Genomic DNA, 14,846 nt, shown 5'->3' on the forward strand with positions numbered 1-14,846 from the left:
TCAAGAAAATGAAAATAGTGGAAGTGAGGAAAAAGGCAGTTTTGCTTCCAACTTTTTTTCTTTAAAGATTTATTTATTTATTTATTTATTGGAGACACACACAGAGAGAGAGAGAGAGAGAGGCAGAGACACAGGCAGAGGGAGAAGCAGGCTCCATGCAGGGACCCCCATGCGGAACTCGATCCCGGGTCCGGGATCATGACCTGAGCCAAAGGCAGGTGCCTAACCGCTGAGCCACCCAGGCGCCCCTTGCTTCCAACTTTTAATCAAAAACAAACAACTCTGCATAGTGATATTAGCCCACAGAGGTATTTTAAGAAGGAAAGAAAGGCATTATTTTCACTAAATTTTATCCTTTTCTTGCAGAAGTGTTGCAAACAATCTATGCTGGTCTTGGCAAAACAGCCCTACAGAGTCTTGCCAACTTCTCCTGTGGGGGATGCAGAGACTGGAGGGGGAGGAGGAGGGGTTGGGTACAAGGCTAGACACCTGTCCCCAGTGGAAAAAAGAGCACACCTGGAGAGTTGTTCAGACAAAGGGAGCCAAGGGGGAAAAATAGTAATTAGAGAGGAGACTGCTTCCAATCTGTTGCTGGTTTATAAGGTAAATGTATTTCTGAAGGACAAGGATACAGTAGCAGCACACTAAAAACCGGGACGAGGAGTATCTGTGCCAGATTGTATCTTCTTGAAGAAGTTCTGAAGCCCAGGTTGGATCAAGTGACCTGCCTGAGATTGCCAGGCTTCCTGAGCTTGTCTCATTCATTCGTTCATTCACTCACTTATTCATATTGAGCCCCTAACCTGCTCTAAGCGCTGCTGATTAAGAAATAAAGAAGGCATAATAGTACTTAGCACATTGCATTGATTTGCATTGGTTTTGGTTTTATGTGTCTCCCAGAGCAGCTTCTAGGAAGGGGCCCCTACTTTTGATCCTCAGCATCTAGACAAGTGGCTGCCACAGGCTAGGTGCTTAATGAACGAAAAAATGACTTTAAAGCATACTCTTGATAGAGGGCTGTGTTCTCAAACCTGTAGCACTCCGGGGGGCGTGGGGGGGCAAGGGGTGAGCGGTACACCTGATGCTCGGAGCGCATCCTGCAGGCCACAGTTGTCCCGGGGCTGCTGGACCTCGGGTAAGTGAGGGAAGCGCGGCAGGCGGGGAGGGGTGCAGGGGGGGAGGGCGGCTCCTCCTCCCCCTCCCGCCTGCGGACGGCTGGAACCGGGACCCCGAAGGCCGTCGTCCCCAGCCCGACCCCGCGCCTCACCAGCTCGATGGCCAGGACGTCCCGCAGCGCCGCGGCTCGCCGGAGGCCCCGGGGCGGGCTCTCCGCCAGGTAGATGAGCCGGTCGCTGAGCACCACGTACTGGAGGCTGAGCCTCTCGGCGTCCGACCCCACCAGGCACCGCTCGCAGGCGCGGACCGCGTCGTAGACCTCGGGCGGCAGGTGCCTCCGCAGGAAGGCGTCCAGGCGGCTGTGCGTGCGCGCGGGGAAGCCCGACCTCGCCGGGCCGGCCATGAGCGGGGCGCGGCGGGGACCCCGGGGAGGGGGGATGGAGGGATGGGGGGATGGGAAGATGGGGGGATGGAGAGATTGGGAGGATAGAGGGATGGGAGGGATAGGGGGATGGAGGATGGGGGGATGAGGAGGTTGGAGGGATGGGGGATGGGGGATAAGGGGATGGGGAGGTGGGGGATGGAGGGATGGGGGATGGGGGCGAGGGGGATGGAGGGATTGGGGCGGTGGGGAGCTGGGGGGATGGAGGGATGGGGGATGGGGAGGTGGAGGGATGGACGGATGGGGAGATGGGAGGAATGGGGGAATGGGGAGGTTGGAGGGATGGGGGATGGAGGGATGGGGGATGGGAAGGTGGGGGATGGGGAGGTGAGGGGATGGAGGGATGGGGAGATGGGAGAGATAGAGGAAAGGGGGATGGGGGAGTGGGGGTGGGGGATGGGATGGGGCAATGGGGGGATGGGTGGGGGATGGGGAGGATGGGGGTGGGTGGGAGTGGGGGATGGGGGTTCCTGGGTCGGGGGATGGAGGGGTCCCTGGAGCCGCCGCCCCCGCCCGTGCCAACCTCAGACAGCGGCGGACCGGCCGGCGCGCTGGTCCCTCGGGGAAATCATCCTCCAGCGGCCGTGGGCTGCCGGGCGGACATTCGGGGGCGCTCCACCCAGGCCACGTACAGAATCCACAATTGCAAGCTGCTTGTCTATTAGAAACGAGATGAGAGTTATTGGTGTATTCTTACATGCGTAGAACAGCCCTAGAATCCTATGAAGACCAATCACACAGTGTATTACATTGCCTGGTAACAGTCCTCTAGTCATTAGTGTAAACGTAAGTCTTTTCTCTCCAGCTAATTGAAAGCGCTCTCTCTCTCTCTCTCTCTCTCTCTCTCTCAAGGAAATCTTATTGATTTGGCAGGCCCAAACCTAATGGGTGTGCGTGTGTTCCCAAGGCTTAGGACCAAGTCCTGTGGACCGGCAGTTCTCTGTCTGTGTAGGATCAACGAAGGGATGAGGCCTACATCTTGAAAAGCTGAAGACCAGCGGTGGAGGAATACTAATTGTCACCCTTGAAGCTGCAGGACAGTACAAGTATTGCTTCGTTTTTACAGATAAGGAATCACTTATTATAAATGAGATTGAATAGACGAGAAGGGCACACAAAGCAGAAACTTGTCTCTAATAACCATAGATAGCAACTTTCATTATAATTTCAAATTCTAGAAAAGTCATCCTCTCTCCCTGCCCATTCACCCAAAGAAATGGTACCCGTTTGTATTTTTGCTCCAGCTACCCACAACTCAATCAAATTGTATATTCTTTTTTTTTTTAAGATTTTATTTATTTATTCATGAGAGACACAGAGAGAGGCTCCCTACAGGGAGCCTGATGTAGGACTAGATCCCGGGTCTCCAGGATCAGGCTAACTGAGCTACCTGGGCTGCCCCCAAATTGTATATTCTTTTTTTTTTTTTTTTCCAAATTGTATATTCTTTATTGCAGTTCATATTCTCCTTATTTTGCTGTTATCTACTGTATGGTGTAAATAACTTCAAACCTTTCGTGGAAAAAGTATAAAAGATTAAAATACATAAATAGATATTGTAGAGAAAGTCAGTGCAAAAAGAAGCTGGGGAGAAATGTTTGGGTGGCTAAACAAATCTGAGGAACTCAATAGCAGCAAAGGAAAATTATTTCTTTTATCGGAGAGATTGTATTTAGTGACTAAGGAGATAAGTGCCACCTGCTGACAAAATCTTAAAGACCTAGCATTCCAAGTTTCTTAGAATCTGATTAGACATCTGTCTGACTCCTCATAACTTCATAGGTGGATAAGAAGGGAGCCCAGAGGCATGACTGTTTCCTCTAAAATAAAGACTATTCCATACCTAAACTACTCTAAACAGTTTGTTGCCTCAAACCAACCAAAGGTAAAGGCCTTTCACCTTTGCCAAATACCTGCTTCACAAGAGCCGCTCAGAAGCAAGGGACTACATTGGAAATGAAATGTGAAGCCCAGGTAGGGCAAAAAGCCTCACTCCAAGCTGCTGTTTAGTGTCCTTCGGGCTTTTGCTTCATACTCAGGACTAAAATAACTTCACTTGGAGTAGAAAAGACAGTATACCTGACCTATCTGCCAAGAAACCCATCATTTGTAAGCTTTTGGTGACAAGGGCACTAGACTTAATAAACATTAAAATGAAACACATGAAGAAGGGAATTTGACAAAAGGATTGATGGTTAAGGTGACCTCAGTTAACTTTTAAGTTTGTGGCACACAGAAAAGGCAGTGTCATGGTTTCTAGGCACTTAATGGTCTGTATTGTTGCCACAGTAATAACAAAGTTCAGATCTCAGGAAAGGACATTATTAGTGGGGAAAGATCATGGGATTTGGAGTCAGGAGAACTGGATTACAGTGCAAACCCTGTTGCTCACTATTTGTGAGCTTTCTGGAAAGGGTCTTAACCTTTTTGGACTTCAGTTTCATCATCTATAAAATGAAACTTCCGATACTTGCCTGCCCAACCAATAAGTTGGTATGATGATCATGTGCAGTGAATTATGAATTATGAATAGACATGTATTCATGATTTGTATTTTCTTATCTTTTGATAAGCTTTATGTGGATAATTAAATACCTCCAAGATAGGCAATTACTCTTTAACGTCTAAGTCCATCTAAAATTAAGAAGCACTTAGTACAGTTCCTATGCAATCAAGCACTAATAGATGTATCTTGTTAAAACTATCAAAAGTAATGGAACATTATGCACCCAGAACTAATCCCCAAGTCACTCTCCTTAACCAGAACTTTCACCAGAACAGAGTAGCCTTAGGTTGAGGGATAGTCAATACAGCTAGTTTAAAAGGGCAGCACAGCGGTACCTGGGTGGCTCAGTGGTTGAGTATCTGCCTTCGGCTCCAAGTTTGATCCCAGGATCCTGGGATCGAGTCCCATATCAGACTCCCTGCAGGGAGCCTCCTTCTCCCTCTGCCCGCCTATCTCTTGGCCTCTCTCTGTGTGTCTCTCATTAATAAATGCATAATCTTTAAACAAATAAAATAAAAAATAAAAGGGCAGCACAGGACCATAGAGCCAGATGACCTGGGTTCAAATTTCAGTTCTCACATTCAGTAGCTAAATGATCTTGGACAAGTTACTTTAATTTCTTAGGGCCTTAATTTAATCTTTCCATATGTGAAATGGGGTAAAAGTACCAACTCCAAAGAGTTATTGTGAGGATTAACAATATTTCTGGAAAAAAAAAAAAAACAATATTTCTGGAAAAAAAAACAAAAAACAATGTTTCTGAAGTACTTTATGACAGATACCTGGAACCGAGTAAACACTAAGTATTTTAAAAATAAATTGAGTAAGTGTGTGATTTCCTGGTGTATATATATATGGTCATTTGGTTCCGCATATAAAAAAGTAATATCAAATTCTTCTCTGTTGGATGCTAGCCTTTTTAAATTTTAGATTAAAGCTCAAGACAAAAACCTAATCTACATATATACACACAGACAAAAGAAATGGCATTTTTTTAAATTACGTTTTTGTGGATAAGTGATCATGGGTCATAAGAACCTTGTAAGGATTTCAAACCAGAAATATACTTCAATCTAAGGATCCCAAGTGTTCCTATCTCCCAGTTTGAAACTCAAGATGGTATGCATAGAAAGAAACTTGAAATCTGTAGTAGGTAAATAGAACCTGAATTTTTTAAAGATGTCTGATTTAGGAATCTTGGTATTTATTTCTATTCAGTATCAATGAATACTGACCATTTAAATAACCATTAACATTAGCAGTCAGCTGACATGAAGGAGAGATGTCATTGTAATGAACCCTAAGGGACTATATATACAGTCTTTTGGATTAAAAAAAAAAAAAAAACAAAACTTTTTCCTTTACTAAATAATGCTTCCATGCTCTATTCTGCCTCAGGCTTCCTGCTTCACATTCACTTCCTCTAAAAGAAACCAAAGATTGGACTAGGACCAGTAAAGACAGCTTATCTGACCTATTTTCCAACTTCTTTCTCTGCCAGGAAACCCATCTTGGGTCAATGAGCTTTTGGTGACAGTGGCACTGAGCTTAACAAACATCCAGATGAAGCATATGAAGAAGAGAAGTTGACACAGAACTCAGTGGTTAGCAGCTCAGTTATATTATTTTTGATTCAAGTAAATGCATTTCACAAGTATTCACTGAGAAATCACTATCCTATAAACAGAATCAAAATAAGATTTATTTTCAGTCTTCAAGAGTGGACTCATGGGTAAGACAACCACACGAATTTAACACAAAACAAAAACACATTAAAATATATTCATAAAAAAAAATAAAAAAATAAAATATATTCATGACATAAAAGAGGTTGAATAAAAAAAGCAACATCAAAGAAATGATTAAACAAACCTAGTTGAATAAGGGACATAGCATTCAATACATGCTCAAAGAAAAAAAATGCTCAAAGAGTGAATGAAACCATTTTTTTCCTTTTATTAGAGTCAGTTTTGAGTTTTATTCTTAATGTTTTTCTGATTATGAAAATACTACATGATCACTGGGGAGGATTTTTTTTTTTTTGCCTTTTTATTTGTTACTTTTAAAAATTAAATTCCATTAGTTAACATATTGTATATTATTAGTTTCAGGGGTAGACTCCAGTGATGCATATAATATCCAGTGCTCAACACATCACATTGTGGAGGATTTTTTAGTGTCCAAAAATGTACAAGGAAAAAAAAATCATCTGGAATCTCACTACCTAGAGATAACAACCTTCCAGTACATATGAAGTGGGTTTGAATCCCAGCTCTGCTATCTTTTATGTACTTCAGTTTCCTTATCTATAAAATAGGGATAATGATAGTACCTACCTCATAGAATTGTGAGGATTAACATATGAACACTTAAAGCTGTTTCTGGCACATAATAAATGCTCCAGAATGTTGGTAATTAATACATAAAAACATTGCCATGTCCAAGTAAATATGCTCTTTTTTTTTTAAAGATTTTATTTATTTATTCATAGACACAGAGAGAGGCAGAAACACAGGCAGAGGGATAAGCAGGCTCCATGCAGGGAGCCCGACGTGGGACTCGATCCCGGGTCTCCAGGATCACACCCCAGGCTGCAGGCGGCACCAAACCGCTGCGCCACCAGGGCTGCCCCGTAAATATGCTTTAAATTAAAATAACGACAGTGTTATTTATCAACATTTTGATAGCTGGCATTTATGTTAGTCTATGATGAGAAAGCCAGACTATAAGGTGGTCAAATTTCAGGTCCTCTTTAGTTGGATTCCACCAAGTGCTTCTTTGTTTCAAAATAATATGAGCTTTTGAGGAGTCTGGGTGGCTCAGTTGCTTAAGCATCTGCTTTCATGAGCTCAGGGTCCTGGGTTCAAGTCCCACATCAGGCTCTCTGCTCAGTGGGGAGTCTGTTTCTCTGTCTTACTCTCCTGTGTTCTCTCCCTGTCTCAAATAAATGTTTTTAATTTTTATTTTTTTATTATTTTATTTATGTATTTATTCATTCATGAGAGACACAGAGAGAGAGGCAGAGACACACACAGGCAGAGGGAGAAGCAGGCTCCCTGCAGGGAGCCTGAGGTGGGACTCGATCCTGGGACTCCAGGATCACACCCTGGGCCGAAGGCAGATGCTCAACCGCTAAGCCACCCGGGGATCCCCAAATAAAATGTTTTTAAAAGAATAATGTGAGTTTTCAAAATTGAAAGATTTTAGAAATCCTAGATATTTGAACTACCATAAAGGGCCAATGCTCCTAGATAGGCTGTCGATACAAGGTAAATGGAACATACATAGATTGAAGATTTTGGAGCCACTCAGACTAGGATTAACATTGGGTCTCCATAGTTCATAGCTGACCAACACAGGTAATGTAAGAACCAATCCGGGCAATCATCTATTCATTGAGTCGTAATAACTACAGGGCGGCACTGTCCTATGTGCTACAGTCCGGAGATATACTGAAATAGGACAGGAATCCTTGCCTGGCATTTCAAATTTTTTTTTTCCTTAAGATTTTATTTATTTATTCATGAGAGACACAGAGCGAGAGACAGACACAGGGAGAGGGAGAAGCAGGCTCCATGCAGGGAGCCCGATGTGGGACTCGATCCCAGGTCTCCAGGATCAGGCCCTGAGCTGAAGGCAGCGCTAAGCCGCTGAGCCACCCAGGCTGCCCTGGTTATACTAGGTTCAGTCACTAACTGAAGAGAAGAGGTGAAGTCATTTTGTGGAGTACAGCTGAGCAGTAAATAGGAAGCAAACTACCATATGTCTAAGGGCTTCTGGGGTGCAGGGCTACTGCACAGTGGGGTGGGCCAGAGTGGCTGTGTGGCCCTGGCCCTCGACAGTATTTGTGAAAATTGTGCTGCTGGTAAAGTACTGCTAAGACATTTGCAATTTTTGCTAAGAATTATAATAAAGTACGTGCTTCGGGGTAATCTGCTATTTGGGGTCAAGAAACGTTTGATGCTTGAGGTGCCTGGCTGACCCGGTCAGTAGAGCATGCAACGCTTGGTCTCAGGGTCATTAGCCCTGAGACCTCAGCCCCACATTGGGTGTAGAGCTTACTTGAGAGAACTTGAGAGAGACAGAGAGAGAGAGGCAGAGACCCAGGCGGAGGGAGAAGCAGGCTCCCCGCAGGGAGGCCTACGTGGGACTGGATCCTGGGCCTCCAGCGTCATGCCCTGGGCTGAAGGCGGGCGCTCAACCGCTGGGCCACCGGGGCTGCCCCTCGCCTGGCATTTCAAAGTCACAGACGTGATGCAAAAGTGATGGGAAACACCGTGTGAAGCGGGCGGTGCAGCGCCTCGCACGGGGTCGCCGAGCGCATGTCGCTGCTCAGTGGTTACCTTCACTCGATCCTGCCTGTCCTCCGGACTCCCCCTGCCAAGACCCGTTCGTCACTGCGGCCTGCGTGACTGCAACCTAATCCGCAGCGAGGAGTCAACAAAGCAACTAAATCCTGAGCTCCCTGCGTGCAAACGCGTGTCCCCGGCGCAGCGCGCGCGGGAGCCCTCCGAGGTCAGGCCCGCGGTTGCCCGGTTGGCGGGTGGGGCGGGTGGGGCAGCGGGCGGGCCACGAGGTCGCGGCTGCAGGGAGTCCCCCGAGCAGGACGCCCTGGCGACGCTCTCGCCTCTTCACCCAGGACGGCGCGTGCGAAGCCTGCGGGGCGCTAGGCACGCGGGCCCACGGCGGAGCCACGAGCCACCGACCCCGCGCGGCCCGCAGCGCCCCAGCCGGGCCCCGGCCGCGCCGTTCTCGCCGCCCCCCGCGGCCACGCCCCCCGCGAGGCCCGGCGGCGGGGGAGGGGCCGGCGCCCGGCGCCAGGCGCCCCGTCCCGGCATGCACCGCAGGCCCCGCGGGGCGCCCGGAAGCGCCCCCGCCGCCCGTTGCACGCCGGGAGTTGTAGGCGTCCGGCCGGGGTCCGCGGGCCGCGGTCCCCGCTCTCCATGAGGCTGCTGGGGCTGCTGGCCCGCGCGGCGCCGACGCGGGGAGCGCGCTTCGCGCTGACTCAGCGGCGGCGGAGGCGGCGGCGGCGGCGTTAGCCGGGCCCTCGCGCTCTTTCCCTTCCTGGGGCGCCGACCCCGCCCGCCTGCTGGCTCGCCTGCCGGCCGGGCGCCACGCAAGACAAGGCGCCGGGGGACGCGGAGGGGCGCGCGGCCCCGGCAGCTCGGGCTCCGGCCGCGGCGGAGGACGACGGCGACCGGGCCGAGGGCCGCTCTCCGCGCTGCGCTGGCCCGCCCTCGGGAGTGCGGGCGGGGAGGCGGGATGGAGCCGTAGGGAAGGTGACTCGGGGCTCGGGGCTGCGGGGAGCTGGCCGGGCGCGCGGGCCCGGGGGCGGGCGGGGCGGGCCGCGCAGGGGGGCACAGACCCGGGAGGGGTGCGCGGGCCGCGGAGGGCGGGGGCGGGGCGGGGCGGGGAGGGGTGCGGGCCGGGCCGGAGACGGGTGCGGGCCCGGGAGCCCCGCCGGGGAGGGGTGCGGGCCGGCGGCCTCGGGCCGCTGCCCCCGACACTGGGCGGACGCGGTGGCGGCGGAGCGCGCCCCGATGCGCCCGCCGTTGCCCGGTGTTTCATCACCCGAGCTGCCACGAGGCTCCCTTTCGGGGAGGGAGGGAGGGAGGGAGGGACGGGGCGAGGGCTGTGGGGTCGGCATCGCCCGTGGCCCCGCAGCGTTTGGCACGAGAGCGGCGCGTCCCGCCGCCTCCCACTGCAGGGACCTCAAACTTGCTCACCCCCAACCCCCCCGCCCCAGGACAAGAAAAAGGGGGGGGAGAAAAGTGTTATTTCTGTGCAGTAATTTGCCAGCACAGACACGCCATTTCTTCTCTTCCCTTCCTCGCCGTTCTGCAGGATTCGACAAGCGTGAGGTTTCCCTGGAACCAGAAGACACGAGCACTTTTTTTTTTTTTTTTTGAAAAGTGCTAATTAGTTGTTACTGGGGGGAAGTTACGTTTTACTAAAGCGACTTGTCAGCGTGGTGCTAACAAGACTGGAAAGATTCAGCCTCGGTCTCTGAACAATCTTTAGTAGGTGTGGAGGGATTTCCCCAGATGGCTTGATTTTTTTTTCCTTTTTTTTTTTTTTTCTTTTTTATTTGATGGCAATCAAAGTAGAGCTGGGGCTGTTTTCAGTGTGGTGCTCGCCTTCCCCGGGAACTGGACGAGATGCGTAGGTGAAGGGTTTATCGCATTGTAACAAAGGTCTGAGCCTGCACCTCTGTGCCCCGCCAGCACCTCACCTGTTGGTGCGCGGCCTCTCACCTGGGGACCGGGGACGGGTCACCTTTTTGCACAGGTTGTCACTCACCGGTTGTTTGCACACATGTGGGTGTGCGCCCCTGCATATGGATCATTATGCAAGTTCCCTCTCTATGGGGGATTCTTTATGTGCTGACAACTGTTAACAGGTTTATGTTTCCTTAGATTATTGACTAGACGGGTTGTTGTTTTTTTTTTAAGGCCAGTGCTGTGTTTTTTTGCTTGATTAAAGGAACTCGACCACACTTAAGCAGTTTCCCCTTCATTTCAGGGAATCTTTTAGAGGACCTTTTAATCTGGGATTCACAGAAACCCACATTTTCTTTTTTTGTGTTTACATTTTTTCCAGGGAATCATCAGATCTTCTTGTCGTTTTTTGGCAGGGATAGAGGAGGAGAATCACTGCCTTTTTTTGTGTGTTTTCCCATCTGTTCAAATGCCCATTTATTAATATGAGATGGTAAATCTAGACTGCTCCAAGTAGGTCCCATCCCCCACGAGACTAGCTCTAAATTATGATCTATTAAGGACCCACTGTGTGCCAGACATCCCTTACATACCTTGTCTCATTGAATTACAACTTTATGAGATACACATTCTCTTTTCCAGTTCATAGAAAGGGCTCTGTCTCCCACATTTCCTATTTGTCCATGTGGCCCCAGTTTAAAAACGACTAAATTAGAGTACAAACCCAAAGCCTATGTTCTATGTCCTAAGGGCATAATGACAGATATTTAAGGTATCCCTTTCCCTTTAAGATTATTGAGAGAAAACTAGTAAGCAGGCAGTGACAACATATCAGCACTTAACAAGGGGCGTTTAATCCAGTTTGGGAGAATTGAACAATAGGGGTCAAAGAAGTGTTCTTGAAAGAGGTGACCCCTAAGCTGAATTTTGAAGGACAGGCAGGAGTTAACCAAGTAACAAGAAAAGAGCAGTGAGTGCAAAGATGAAAGTCAGAATACCACTGACCTCGCTGGGTTGTGGTGCCGAGGAGTGAGGAGTCCTTCAAAAGAGTTTGGATCTTAATCCTGAGGGCAGTGGGGAGCTACGCTGCCTTGCTATAGTCTGCAAGTATGATAGAAATCATAAGGGAAAGGGTTGAGCTTTTCTCTCCAAGAGCTCTCAGCATGTAACCTGACTTAGCATTTGTTTCAGGCAGGCCCAGGGGAAGACAGAAAAGCATATTGTAGCTGGGGTCCTCTAACCTGGATCAGATACTGGCCTCACCGTTCCAAAAAGGCTGTGCACCCTCACCCTCTGCCTTTAGTCTCTTGGTTTCTTTAGGCTCTGATTTTCTCTTTGCTGTATGATAATTAACACCAGGGCAGGTAAAAGCCCTACAGCTTTTTGATGGAAGTAGCAGGATGGTCTCCCTACCCCATAGGTATTGGGAGAATGAATTTGATTTTTCACATCATTTAGAATTTGTTCCTTGTTCCCTCATCTATACATTCTGTCAATAACCAAGTTGCCTTTTGGGGCTTAAATCGTGTTCTTTTTTGAGAATGTTAGACCCTATACCATGCAAAAGTACATTCCTTCCAAAGACTAAAAGAATGTTCTTAAATTAGCTCTAGTTAATATTCAATATTAAGTTGTGATTTATCAGTTTTTATAGCTACTATTAAAAGTATTTTTTGAAATACATTTCTAAAATTGTCCAGAGTCTGTTGTTTAAAAGTTAAATGACTGGTTTTTCACTGTTCTACTTCCTCTTTGATTTGACTTATCTTGAAGTACTTTAGGCACTCCCGTAAGGATATTGAACACAAAGATCACTGTTTAGTCAGCCATTCCAAGGTGGTGGTGGTGGTGTTGTTTTACCTAAAGGTTTACGATATTGATAAACGGAAGTAGGTAAATTAGTATAATATCTAGATTTGTCATTTTTTAGTATAGTTGCACGATTGCACTTTTAAGTACCGGGGATAATTACACTGCATAAATTAAATGCTTCTATTTAAAGTAGAAAAGAATTTCTATATTGATGATCTTGAATAAAATTTGTGGAGTATTTAGTAGGTCCATTCTTCTGAGACTTAGGCTCCTTTAGTTGTAATTTTGGGTAGTTTCAAAAGAAGTTCTTTCAACATTTAAACTTACTTGCATAATGTTACCTACCTAGGATATTCTGGATATGCATCAGTTTTGTTTACCAAGTATTGCTTTCTGTCACCTTTTTTTGTGTGTGTGTGTGTGTGTGCAGATGTTTGTGGATTCTTCTGTGGGATCAGAGGGCACACCTATTGTAATCAGAAAACTCCAAGACTAGTGGCAGGGATGGATGAACAGGCTCTTTTAGGGCTAAATCCAAATGCTGATTCAGACTTCAGACAAAGGGTAAGTAAAGTCATTTTAATCATTTCTTTAAAAATCATTACAGATTTACATTAGAGGACTTTACAAACAAAGTACATATGATAAAGGTTTCATTTGAGTAGAAATGAACAGACAGATTTGAGGTACTTGAATATATTCTGAATACAGAAACTATAAGCATTGTGATTTATGTTCTTTTTAGTTGGCTCAACAAAGGTATTAAAATCTCATGTGATTCAAGGCAGCTCTTTATGTCACATCAATCATTATTTCTAATTATTTAAAAGTTACAGTGAGAAGGATTGCTTGAGGAACTTTCCATGGTGGCAGACGTGCATACTTTATCTTTCCATGGCCTGGCTTGGTCTGGACAAGTTATTTAGCCTTCATGTTAGTGGTATTTAGCGTCCTTGTTATTTAGTCCAGGCAGACATGTAAATTAGTAGATATGATATGCCATGTTTTAGGTTACATAAAATGATTAGATGACAAGGAATCCATTATGAGGTGCTAGGATATTTGGGCAAATATAAACAAACATAATGTAGGCTGTACCTGTAATCATGACTACAGGTGAATGACAGAAGAATTTAAAGAATAAGCCTATAATTGAGTTTTTTTAAAGACGTGGGTGTTTTGAAGTATAGGGTAAGTGGAAGGAGAGGCATTTTCTCTTTCTACTTCTCATAGCAAAGGATATTTTTATAAATGAGCTGAGTAAGGGTAACAGTCTCACTAAATATTGTTCGTTTTTGTTGTGCTTTTAAGGAGAATTTAAGAAAAAAAATCTCAAGTAGTTTCTAACATGCTTCCATTCCTCTGCTGTTAAATAAGTAACCAGTCATCTATATAATAAAGGAAAATAACAGGAATTTAGATTTAAATAGTCTAGTTACAAGATAACTAACAAACTAGTTAGGACATCAAAAGACATTTAAAATCCATGTTTTCTGTGTGTAGACAGAGAAGTAGGAGTTTAAGGTACCTACCTTCAAAGCCTTAATTATATAGTCAAAGTATCTATGGTAGGTCATTACCTTGGTAATACTTGTCTGTAACTAAAAGCCCTTTACTATTTGTTTGGTTATTAGATAGCCTTCCTAGTTTTTTTTTCCCCCCACTAATGATCCTTTTTGAAAATCATTTGTTTTTTATTAAATACAACAGATTAAAATGCAACAATTTTTTTTAATTTATTTTTTATTGGTGTTCAATTTACTAACATACAGAATAACCCCCAGTGCCCGTCACCCATTCACTCCCACCCCCCGCCCTCCTCCCCGCAACAATTTTTTAAATGTGCAGTAATTTTGGGCAGCCCCAGTGGCTCAGCAGTTTAGCGCTGCTTTCACCTGGGGTGTGATCCTGGAGACCTGGGATCGAGTCCCACATCGGGCTCCCTGCATGGAGCGTGCTTCTCTCTGTCTCTCATGAATAAATAAATAAAATCTTTATAAAAAAAATGTGCAGTAATTTTCAGGAAAGTAAACCCAATGCATTGTTACAGGTCTTTTTATAAAGCTATGCTTTTTATCAATAAAAATGAGTTCTACCCGTTACAGACCTATGTTAAGCATCCAAATTCAGGCTTGATTTGATACCCATTAAGCCAACCTGAATAACAGAATTAATTAGGATAAAAAAAAAGGAATCTTAAGGAAAGTGAATTCTGATAGTTCTCATGTTGGAAATCAAGAGTAGTGGAACACTAATCCAGTTTGATTGTAAGATAACTGCCAACCCCAATTCTCAGTTGTCCAGCTATAGTTCTATTTTTTTTACAGGAACAGTAGCTGAAGTGACTATTGCCACTTAGAGGCAGTAGAGCATTAGAGAAAAGGTATGAAAGAGAAGAAAAGGCGATAAAAGCTTTGACTTCTTCCTGATTGCCATAAAATTTCACTTAAAAATGCTAGTAAATGGGGTGGCTGGGTGGCTCATTTGATTGAGCATCTGACTCTTGCTTTTGGTTCAGGTCATGATCTCATGGTCATGGGATCAAGCCCCGTATTGGAGCTCTGCAGTCAGCTGAGAGTCTGCTTGAGATTATCTCTCTTCTCTCCATCTGCTCCCTACCTCCTCCCCGCACTTGCTCATGTTCTCTCTCTCTCTCTCTCTCTCTCTCTCTCAATGCATCTTTAAAAATAAAAAATGCTATTAATGCACACATTCAGAGTGTAAAGACTTTAGTTAAAAACTGAAAACTTTT

The 14,846-nt window shown here is 46.0% G+C and overlaps 2 protein-coding genes and 1 long non-coding RNA gene across 34 annotated transcripts in view; 2 read left to right on the forward strand and 1 right to left on the reverse strand.

Annotated features, from left to right (window-relative positions):
* The window catches only part of C11H12orf56 (chromosome 11 C12orf56 homolog), a 112,722-nt gene extending 111,178 nt beyond the window's left edge, over nucleotides 1–1,544 (reverse strand). For 12 of the 27 annotated variants that reach the window (XM_072843103.1, XM_072843094.1, XM_072843105.1 and 9 more), the window contains exon 1: nucleotides 1,268–1,534. In XM_072843103.1, the coding sequence (XP_072699204.1) occupies nucleotides 1,268–1,519 (252 nt within the window). In that variant the 5' untranslated portion in view covers nucleotides 1,520–1,534. Of the gene's footprint in view, nucleotides 1–1,267 lie in introns of all 27 variants that reach the window. The other 15 variants (XM_072843107.1, XM_072843081.1, XM_072843108.1 and 12 more) reach the window with 9 other exon arrangements.
* Nucleotides 1–5,721, forward strand: part of LOC140642469 (uncharacterized) — a 120,046-nt gene extending 114,325 nt beyond the window's left edge. For 4 of the 5 annotated variants that reach the window (XR_012038889.1, XR_012038886.1, XR_012038888.1 and 1 more), the window contains 2 exons: nucleotides 2,411–2,604; nucleotides 5,566–5,721. This is a non-coding gene — a long non-coding RNA (uncharacterized lncRNA). Of the gene's footprint in view, nucleotides 1–366; nucleotides 854–2,410; nucleotides 2,605–5,565 lie in introns of those variants that run through there. The other variant, XR_012038890.1, reaches the window with a different exon arrangement.
* A 3,432-nt stretch (nucleotides 5,722–9,153) lies between these two features.
* The window catches only part of XPOT (exportin for tRNA), a 41,817-nt gene continuing 36,124 nt past the window's right edge, over nucleotides 9,154–14,846 (forward strand). Inside the window, exons 1-2 of one of the 2 annotated variants that reach the window (XM_072843076.1) lie at nucleotides 9,154–9,343; nucleotides 12,525–12,658. In XM_072843076.1, the coding sequence (XP_072699177.1) occupies nucleotides 12,599–12,658 (60 nt within the window). In that variant the 5' untranslated portion in view covers nucleotides 9,154–9,343; nucleotides 12,525–12,598. The remainder of the gene's footprint in view (nucleotides 9,344–12,524; nucleotides 12,659–14,846) is intronic. The other variant, XM_072843075.1, reaches the window with a different exon arrangement.

Source organism: Canis lupus, chromosome 11, assembly GCF_048164855.1.
Source record: "Canis lupus baileyi chromosome 11, mCanLup2.hap1, whole genome shotgun sequence".
Classification (NCBI taxonomy): Eukaryota; Metazoa; Chordata; class Mammalia; order Carnivora; family Canidae; genus Canis; species Canis lupus.